The following is a 10975-nucleotide window of genomic DNA, read 5'->3' on the forward strand; positions in this document are numbered from 1 at the left end:
GACTTGATTGTCAAATTATAGAATAATACCTGGGGAACAAGATTCTCAGAAGGGCCAGGTCCCCAAGAAACCCAAGGTTATTGAAAGGAGAAGTTGGCTTTACCCAGTGTCAGACGTCGGCAGAAGATGGCAAATTTCAGATCTCACAATGAAAGCATAGTGTGAATTTGGGTCACAGGAGGGCACGGTAGACACTGCCTAGAGCAGGGGCCGTTTAGCGCTCTGGATGCTGGGAAAACAGGTAGGGGGTGTGCATGCAGAGAAGAAGAAAATCAACATGGTGTGTATTTTACTGTCAAATAACATAAATGTTCTTGTTTTGGTTGTGTATGTTGGATCCTAAAAATACATCGACTTCAATAAATTATTTGTCATTATCAAGGCAATTTTAGCCTTTGCGGATTCTCTATCTTTATGGAAACAGTAAATGATCTTGCCTAAATTATAAAACTGTAATAACAGACAAGTAATCAAGAGTTCTCGAGAAGTCAAAAGGCCATTTAGTTTACTCTGGGCAAGATTGCAACTAAGAACAACAACATTCCTTTTTTTTTTTTTTGAGACAGAGTCTTGCTCTGTTGCCCAGGCTGAAGTGCAATGGCATGATCTCGGCTCACTGCAACCTCTGCCTCCTGGGTTCAAGTGATTCTCCTGCCTCAGCCTCCCCAATTGCTGAGATTACAGGCATCCACCACCATGCCTGGCTAATTTTTGTATTTTTAGTAGAGACGGGGTTTCACCATGTTGGCCAGGATGGTCTCAAACTCCTGACCTCAGGTGATTCACCCTCTTCGGCCTCCCAAAGGGCTGAGATTACAGGCATGAGCCACTACCCCCAACAACAACAACATTCATGATTATTTTTATTTCAAAGAAAGCTACAAAGTTAAATCTGAGGTTACCCTTGTTGCCCTAGTGCTAAAGCCAACCCAGTCTATTGGGAGGCAGATTTTTTTTTTTTCCAGCTCAATGTAATTAAAGTAATTCTAGCACTTGGAAATAGCCAGTATTTAAATAATCAGGCCCAGAGCACCTGTAATCCCAGCACTTTGGGAGGCCAAGGCAGGAGGAACACTTGAGCCAGGAGTTAAGGGCCAGCCTGGGCAATATAGCACGACCTCTACCTCTACCAAAAAAAAAAACAAAAAACCACATATATATGTATATAAAATTAACCAGGCATGGTGGCACACACCTGTGGTCCTAACCACTCCAGTGGGAGGACACTTGAGCCTAGAAGTTTTCAATTATAGTGAGCTATGATTGTGCCACTGCCTTCCAGCTGGGGCAACCAAGCAAGGCTTTGTCTCTTTAAAAAAAAAATCAGTATTTCAAAAGGTGGTGAGCTCTTCATTACTGAAAGTATTTAACCATGAAGCGGTGATTACACAACAGCTCAGTTTCCTTGTGCATTTGGATATGAATTGTGGGAGGTACTTTAGAAAACTAGGAACTGAGCCCAGTGTCCTGTAAACTTAGTCTATTGGAACAAAGGGCTGTTTTGGTTTCACTGTGGTCTCCCTAAGGAGATCCTCATTGCTCTCCATGTTTACCTTATTTTTCTGTGGACGTTCATTTTAAATTGAATACCATGGTCATATTCTCATAAAATACTAAGTGAAAGCCAAGGCAAAAAGGAACCATTTTCCAAGATAGCATTGTTGTTTTACCAAGAGTATTTATTATTATTGTTTGAAATGGAGTCTTGCTGTATCACCCAGGCTGGAGTGCAGTGGTGCGATCTCGACCCATTGGAACCTCCACCTCCCGTGTTCAAGTGATTCTCCTGCCTTAGCCTCCTGAGTAGCTGGGACTACAGGTGCCCCCTACCATGCCCGACTAAATTTGGTATTTTTAGTAGAGATGGGCTTTCGCCATTTTGACCAGGCCGGTCTTGAACTCCTGACCTCAAGTGATCCACCTGCCTTGGCCTCCCAAAGTGCTGGGTTTACAGGCGTGAGCCACCGTGCCTGGCTGAATAAATAATCTATGTGAATAAATCAATCTATATGAATAAATCAATTTATGTGGATCAAATAACAATTTTCTCATATCTCTTAGTTTTCATTCAGTGTTTTCAAGCTGGAACTGCTGTAATATTTTGCCTTCAAACCAACATACACCTAACACTTTTATCTTGACTCTGTTATACATTCTGAGAATGGCAGAAGAGTATTTAGATCAGGCCTAAAGAAGAAGGTGTTATCTGAGTAGACTGGAAGGACATGAGAAATGAGCCATACAAAGCTGTTGAAGGACAACATTGCAGGGAACTAAACATGCTAAGGAGAAAATGAGGCAAGTTTCAGGTAACTTGAAGAATACTAAGGAGGCGGGAGCGCTGGGTGAGGAACGGACCAAGAAGAAAGTAGACTAAGAGTTTGGTGAGGCTGTGGGAGGAGAGAACAAGCAGGGCTGGGTAACCTGTCAAGGCTTTGTTTTTGTTTGTTTGTTTGTTGTTTTTGTTTCTTAAGCTTTATTGAAGAAATCAAGTACTATATAGTTCAATATATATGACACATTCAGTATTATACTCTTTGTAGCATGTGCAATAATGTTAAGATATCATTTTCTCTTGACATAATTATTTCCTGGCTACGTGAAAATAATATTCCCAGTAACGTTGACCAAGGATGAGAGGAGAACATAGAACACAGCAGAAATAGTGAACTACAACAGACATGAAGAACAGAAATAGCAAGTCAACAGAACGTCGATTCTGACGAAGTGGAAACTGCAGAGGTGAATATGTGGATTATCTGGCCACAATATTTTCTTCCTTTTCGGGAACAATTCACAGTACATCTCTGTTCCCTGTGAAAACTCTCCCGTGTTTTAAAATGTTCTCTTTGACGGCTTTCTTGAGTGGGGCAGGCTGGACGTGGAGGTGCTTTAAGGAAATGATTGCAACAATCTAGATGAGAGATAGTGGTGCCTTTTCCAGGGAGCAAGCGATGGTGGTCGTGAAGGGTGATCAGATCAGTTCTGGATACATTTTCAGGTGGAGCTAGTCAATTTTGCTGAAAAATTGGACATTGGGTTTGAAAGGAACAAGAGTCAAATTCAGAGTTTCTGGTCTGAGCAAGTGGGAGGATGGAGACAGGAAGGCTGCACTGGGGGAGGCTGGGGTAGTCAGGAGTGCTGGTCAGCTAAGTCAGGTCTCGTTACATTGCAAATGCTGACAAGACATGAGTGAGCATTTCACATAGGGCAGTTGTTTACAGGAGGCTTGTGTTCAAGCTCGAGACATAAATTTGAGGGCTGAGAGCAAAGTGACAGTATTCAGGTCAAGAGACTGCCTGAAACTGTGAAGGAAATGAAGGTAGATTGAGAGACATGAAGCCCTGTACAAGTGTGAAAAACCAGGGCTGTCGCTGATCTAAGAGAGTATGTAGCTGTGGATATTAAGTGACCAGTGGATCCAGGAAGAGGGAGGGACCAACAGTGCGATGATGCCACAGATGAAGAGGATTGGGAATGCGATGGGTGGCTGCAGGGCAATGCCATTCTGGGGCAGTGGCAAGAGAAACATCCAGATCATAGTGCATTCCAGTGAGCAAGGAGGCGGAGGACGAGGAGCAGCGGGGAGGGGCAGTGCCCTCCGGAAGGGAAAGCATCAGGAAAAGGGAGCAGAGAAGTGCAGGTAGTATTCGGAGAACAGCAAAGCCTCTACGCCTATTCTCTGTTTTGAGCAATCCAGCCCAGTGGCATGTCGAGGAAATGCTTTGGCAGAAAGGGCACCATGGGTGATTCAGGCATGAAGCTGAGAATACCCATGAAGGAGAGAAAAAAAAGAATTTCTCTTCTCGACTTTCATAAATTCACTGCTGGGACAGATTTTCATGAGCAAAACACAGATCACCAAGAGAAAAACAAGCGTGATTATTTCTGCATGCCATGCCCATCACAAGAAAGAAAGCAGCTCTCTCAGGGAAACGGCTCAGCTAGATTGCTGCAACGCTTTGGGAGCAGGGGCTTTGAGGCCTTGCTGAAATAGTGTCTTAGCAAAGCCATACATTCTCTACAGTGAAAAAACAAAACGGCATCTTCAGGCTTCCAAAACGCAAGACATTTGGGAAGGAACATTTACAGGAAGAGTAGTCTGTTCCGAGATCCCTGGTGTTGCTCTCTGAACTGATAAGCAAGAATCTTCAGGCGGGAAGAGGCAGAGGGGAGGCAGGAAGTCCTTTGTCTTTGTACATCTTGGTCCTGCCTTCAGGAAAGCAGAGGGAGGGGCAGGTCCCCTGTGTGTTCATCTTCTTCAGCTCAACACTCCTGAGTCTTTTGGAGAGGAATCGTTTTGCCTCCTTCACCTGCAATACCTTTCCAGTGTGTAGGAGGTTATGGCGCCTGATGCCCAGGTGGAGGGATTTGCCTTTGACTCGGACGCAGAAAGTTTACTCAGAGGAAGTGTGAGGCGTCAATGCACAGGAACAAAAGGGAGTCGGTGGCAGAATTTAGTGGCCTGAGCTTGTGGATATTTCCATTGAAGGATTTCAGGATTTTCCAGTGAAATAAGTATCTTACTGAGGGTACAGAGCAACAAGGATGTGCTAGACCTTTGAAAAGAGAGCAGCATAAGTGAAACAGTCACTTAAGAGATTGGAAGAGTGAATAGATACGGGTATTGATAAAAAGCCAAAGTCTGTAACAAATATTTGAAGAGGTTTATTCCGAGCCAAATTTAAGGACCATGATCTGTGACAGTCTCAGGAGGTCCTGAGAATATGTGCTTAAGGTGGTTGTGTTACAGCTTGACTTTACCCATTTTAGGGTGACATAAGACATCAATCAGTACGTGTGAGCTATGCATTGGTTTGGTCTGGAAAGGCAGGACAACTCCAAGAATGGGGGTTACAGGTCATACGTGGATGCAAAGACTTTCTGATTGGCAACTGGTTGGAAGAATTAAGTTATCGTCTAAAGACCTGGAATCAATAGAAGGAGAATCTGGATTAAGATAAGGGGGTTGGGGAAACCAGGGTTCTTACGATGTAGATGAAGTCTCATATGTTGCCAGCCTGAGAAGCAGCAGATGGCAAAAATGTTCTATTGAGACTTTTAAAAGCTGCTAGACTTTCAGCTCATCTCTTGAGGATCAGACCAAAGGCCTGGAGAGGGAAAGGGGTTCTCCGCAGAATGTAGATTTCCCCCACAAGAGACAGCTTTGCAGGGCCATTTTAAATATGGCAAATACATATGTGTTGTGGTAAAATATTTCCATTTCTTTCAGGGTCAGCTGTCTGTCATGATGCTATACTAGAGTCAGGTTCGAATCTGGTACCTTATTGCTATAGAGTCTGTTTCATCAGCCTTAAAATCTCTTTTTTGATGTTATTGCTGCTCAGTTGTGCCTGAATTCTGAAGAAAGGAGAGTGTGATGAGGTTTGTCCAACCCCCTCTTCCCATCATGGCTTGAACCAGATTTTTTAGGTTTCTTTGAAATCCCCTTGGCAGAAAGGAGGAGTCCGCTTGGTCAGTTGTGGGGTTTAGAATTTTTTTTTGGTGTGTAAGGGAAATATAGAATGATTGCTCTCCAGCAGTAAGGGCACACTGAGTGTGTTGGTTGTACATTTTACAGAGGTTCTATTCTGTGCTATGTCTCACTCCCTCAACTTCACAGAAGCTCCTGTATGGCAGGTGGATGTTTACTTTATCCAGAACTATAGATAGGAAATTAAATGAAAGAAAAGAAGGTGTACACGAGGATGCAATGATAGTGGTTGGGCATGAGTATGGTGTCGGGTAAGGCAAGAAAGGACACCAGTGGAGTGAGACAGATTAGTTCAGCACAGGCCTTTACACACACACACACACACGCGCACACACACATACACAGCAGGGACCAATAAATATTGTTTGAGGGTAGAATATTACACTTTCCCATGATGGCGTAGGAGACGTGCTGTGTCTGGCTTCTTTTTCAGACAAAGCCCACATATGACAAGGGAAAGGCATTTGCTTCCGTATGTGCAAGACTTTTTTTTTTTTTTTTTTTGAGACGGAGTCTCGCCCTGTCGCCCAGGCTGGAGTGCAGTGGCGTGATCTTGGCTCACTGCAAACTCCACCTCCCGGGTTCAAATGATTCTCCTGCCCCAGCCTCCCAAGTAGCTGGGATTACAGGCACGTGCCACTATGCCTACCTAATTTTTGTACTTTTAGTAGAGACAGGGTTTCACTATGTTGGTTAGGCCAGTCTCGAACTCTTGACCTTGTGATATGCCCGCCTCGGCCTTCCAAAGTGCTGGGATTACAGGTGTGAGCCACTGCGCCTGGCCCTGCAGGATTTTTTTTTTTTAAGTTTTGTTGTTATTGTCAGTTTTTTGAGTTTTTGTCCAGCTTTATTGAGGTGTAGTCGATAAATATTATTGTATACTATATATTTAAAGTGTACAGTGTTGTTCTGATGGAGGTATTCATTGTGAAATAATCATCACAATCAATCCAAGTAACATAGTCACCGCCTCAGGTTTTCTTTTTTGTATGGTGAGAACACTGAAGGTCTACTAATCAGAGTCCTCTTTTGCCTGTCTTTGGATAGGAGACTTCACGATTTCAGAGAACCCAGATAAATGAAACTTGCGGAGTCTCCTTACAAGATCTAACATTCACATTCAGCTTAAGATTTCAAAATGTGTTCTTAGAAAAGAGATGTGGAATTATGCACTTATCCTTCTAAAAAGCTGTGCATACAGCTCTAAACTATTTAAAAATTAATCTCTGAAGTGCCAAACATCAATAGTGATACATTTGCGCCTTGCATCCTGTGCTTTTCCAAAATGTTTTTCATCCCCCACAGGCAATGGAGCCCCAAAAAACCTCCACTGTGACTAACTTTCAGCTGTTAGGATTCCAGAACCTTCTTGAATGGCAGACCCTGCTCTTTGTCATTTTCCTGCTCATCTACTGCCTGACCATTACAGGGAATGTCATCATCGTTACTGTGGTGAGCCAGGACCAGCGACTGCACTCCCCTATGTACATGTTCCTCCAGCATCTCTCCCTTCTGGAGGTCTGGTACACATCCACCACTGTGCCCCTTCTCCTAGCCAACCTGCTGTCCTGGGGCCAAGCCATCTCCTTCTCCGCCTGCATGGCACAGCTCTACTTCTTTGTGTTCCTCAGCGCTACCGAGTGCTTTTTCCTGGCCGTGATGGCCTATGACCGTTACCTGGCCATCTGCAGCCCGCTCCGCTACCCTTTCCTCATGCATCGTGAGCTCTGCACCAGGTTGGTGGCGGTCTCCTGGTGGACAGGGATTGGCACAGGCTTTCTGCCTTCCCTGATGATTTCCAGGTTGGACTTCTGTGGGCCCAATGAGATTAACCATTTCTTCTGTGACCTCCTCCCACTCATGCAGCTCTCCTGTTCCAGTGTTTATATCACCGAGGTGACCATCTTCATCCTGTCAATTGCCGTGCTGTGCATTTGTTTTTTTCTGACACTGGGGTCCTATGTTTTCATCGTGTCCTCCGTATTGAGAATCCCTTCCACCCTGGCCGGAGAAAGACATTTTCCACATGTGGCTCCCACCTGGCTGTTGTCACTATCTACTACGGGACCATGATCTCCATGTATGTGCACCCCAATCCCCACCTGTTGCCTGAAGTCAACAAGATCATTTCTGTCTTCTACACTGTGGTCACACCACTGCTGAACCCAGTTATCTACAGCTTGAGGAACAAAGACTTCAAAGAAGCTGTTAGAAAGGTCATGAGAAGGAAATGTGGTATCTATGGAGTATGAGCAAAAGGAAGTTCCTTTATTAGGTGAGGAAAATTGCACAGAACATGCAGCGGATTAAATTCGGGGTTAAGCGAATGGTAGAGTCAGACCTTCAAACCTGAAGCTCCTTGTCAGAACTGCACTGAATGCCGTAAGCCACAAAACAACAGCTTTTTGAGGGTTCCTCGCCAGCAACTGGTCAGAAGATAAATTGCCTCCACCAAACCATTTTGAGGTCAGTTTTGTCCTAGACACTTTCTAACATCTTGTTAGGAAAATCTGATTGAATTCCAGTAGATGGTGATTACACACACATTACTTTCACATTCTACAATAAGATTTCTCTTTTGTTTATATAACCTTATATATAGAAAGACCTGCATCTTTTAAGTACTATCAGTAGACTGGCCTTGTGGACCTAAAACCTGGTGGGTGCCATTGGTGCTTATTAAATAGCATCACACACAAAAAAAAGACATTTAAAATGTTTGTTGACCTACATTATCTTCTAATGACAAGAAAAAAGTACGGATTTTTGAAGTGCCAAATATTCATCTACAAGACCTTAGATGTTTTAGTGTTTTTTTGTTTAATGAAATTGTGGGAAGGAAGGGAGGGAGGGAGGGAGGCAGGGAGGGAGGGGAAGATCCTCAGTATTCTGTGCTACTGTGAGTCCTGAGAGTCAGAGGCTGTCACTAAAATGCTTAAATCACTTTTTTTTTTCTTAAGACAGAGTCTCACTCTGTCGCCCAGGCTGGAGTGCAATGGCGCGATTTCTGCTCACTGCAACCTCCGCCTCCCAGGTTCAAGCGATTCTCCTGCCTCAGCCTCCTGAGTAGCTGGGAATACAGGCATGTACCACCATACCCAGCTAATTTCTGTATTTTTAGTAGAGATGGGGTTTCACCCTGTTGGTCAGGCAGGTCTTGAACTCCTGACCTCATGATCCATCTACCTCTGCCTCCCAAAGTGCTGGGATTACAGGGGTGAGTCTCTGTGCCCGGTCTCTTAAATCACTGTTACATTTTATTTTATTCAGCCAGTCTAGAAGATCTCTACAAATCCTGCCCACTCTTCGATTCATTAATTTGACAAATATTTTTAATCTCATGATTCATGCCATGTCCTGTGCCACAGTCTGAATTTCCTGGAAACACAATGACATAGAAAGGACCAAGCAAGCCAGCCATGGTGGCTCATGCCTGTAATCCCAGCACTTTGGGAGGCCAAGGTGGGCGGATCATCTGAGGTCAGGAGTTCGAGACCAGCCTGGCCAACATGGAAAAACCCCGTCTCTACTAAAAATATAAAATTAGCTGGGCGTGGTGGTGCATTCCTGTTATCCCAGTTACCAGGGAGGCTGAGGCAGGAGAATCACTTGAACCCAGTAGGCGGAGATTGCGGTGAGCCGAGATCATGCCATTGTACTCCAGCCTGGGCAACAAGAATGAAACTCCGTCTCAAAGAAAAAAAAAGAAAGAAAGAAAGATAAAAGAAAGGACCAAACAAGACTTTACCTTAATAGAACTTCCAATGCAGAAGGGAGGGGGAAAATGTAACAAATCATAAAGCAATGATTGATTTATTTCTACTTGTGATGATCACTATGAAATAATAAAGTAAGGCCGGGCGCAGTGTTTTGGTGACAAGGTCAATAGTTCTTATTTAGAGAACTGTAGAGAGAGCGTTCTCTACATAGAGAGTGTAGGTCAGGATTGAAAGAAAATGGCAAAGGCATTCCATACTCATCTTGCAAAGTGAGATTGACAGCTAACTGAGGACAGAGAGGTGGATTTGGGAGCAAAAATGAAGGCTTAGTTGAAATAGGGTATGATTGATTTATTGTAATACTGGCTTGCCTGTGTACTTTTTTTTTCATTTTTTTGAGACGGAGTCTCACTCTGTTGCCCAGGCTGGAGTGCAGTGGCTGACCGCAACCTCCGCCTCCTGGGTTCATTCTCCCTGCCTTAGCCTCCCTAGTAGCTGGGACTATTAGCCTGCTCCTGGCTATCTTTTTTGTTTTTGTAGAGATGGAGTTTCACTATGTTGCCCGGTCTGGTCTTGAACTCCTGCGCTCAAGCAATCCTCCTGCTTTAGTCTCCCAAAGGGCTAGGATTACAGTCATGAGCCACCATGCTCGGCTGCTATTTCTGTATTTTTATTTTGCTTCCTCCTTTTAATTAAAGTTCTTTTTTTGATGTTTACATGTAGATGCGTAACTTTGATTTCTTTTGTTTTCACTGCTGTACAAAACTCCATTCGAAGAATATAAAAAGTATATTTATCCATTTCAATTAGTTTGCTTTCTCCTTTTAAAAAATAATTTACTTTTATTGTTGTGATATTGCAAAATATATATTTGGTCTTTGTCCTGTCTCCTGGTATGTAGACTCTTAAAATCCTAGGAATTTCCAAAGTAATAAGTGTATTTTTGTACACTAATGAGTTGACTGGTGGCTGGCAGCCCCTTTGTAGCTTGAGTATGTGGGCTGGTCCCCAGAGAGACCAAGGCAGAATTAGAGAATAGCCTAGTTGAGCTTTCAGGTGAGTTCAGCAGCAGCCAACCAACTGCAACTGCAAGAAAGAGAACTGCAGAAGAGAACTTTTATAGCGCCCGTCAACCCACAGAACCATGAGAAATAATGTTATTTAAAATTACTAAACAAATAATAATAATAAACACATATTAAACAATAAATAATGCCTTACGTTTTGGAATGGCTTACTATTCAGCAAGAGATAGCTAGAACGAGTACTAAATATTGCACAATACTGAATAAGTATAAGTTTAGTTGTGTAATATACTTCTATATTTTAAAGTCATTGACATTTCTGGACAGAGTGTAAAATTGAGGACCGATTAAATGGTTCCCAAAAGAAGTTGTCTGTTGTATCTCAACAACACCATTTACCAATGGGAGTTGTATTTTGTTTTTGGAAAATATACATTTTAATGTTCAGTTTAAAAACTATGCTAACAATTGTTTAGAAAGGCATATACTATTTTGAAAAAAAAATTGAGAGAACCAGAAAAGTGTAAACTTTAAGGTTCTAATCATATTTATATACTATTTAACCCATAAATCCAAAGTCTGATGGCAAATATGTTTATGTAACACTGATATTTGGATAAATAAGTTAAACTAAAAGTTTTCTTTTTAAATAATAGGCTTTCTAATTGGTGTGATGTTGAGATGGCTGCAGTGAATGGGCTCAACACTATAATAATATTTTCTCTTTAATACTTCTA

The 10975-nt window shown here is 42.9% G+C and overlaps 1 protein-coding gene across 1 annotated transcript; it reads left to right on the top strand.

Moving 5' to 3' along the window:
* Window positions 1-6802: 6802 nt before the first annotated feature.
* LOC105474741 (olfactory receptor 11L1) lies at window positions 6803-7769 on the top strand. The gene is given in 3 exon segments (XM_011729576.2): window positions 6803-7493; window positions 7496-7729; window positions 7732-7769. Coding segments are annotated over 3 exon segments (963 nt in total).
* The last annotated feature ends 3206 nt before the right edge of the window (window positions 7770-10975 follow it).

This window comes from Macaca nemestrina, chromosome 1 (assembly GCF_043159975.1).
Source record: "Macaca nemestrina isolate mMacNem1 chromosome 1, mMacNem.hap1, whole genome shotgun sequence".
Taxonomy (NCBI): domain Eukaryota; kingdom Metazoa; phylum Chordata; class Mammalia; order Primates; family Cercopithecidae; genus Macaca; species Macaca nemestrina.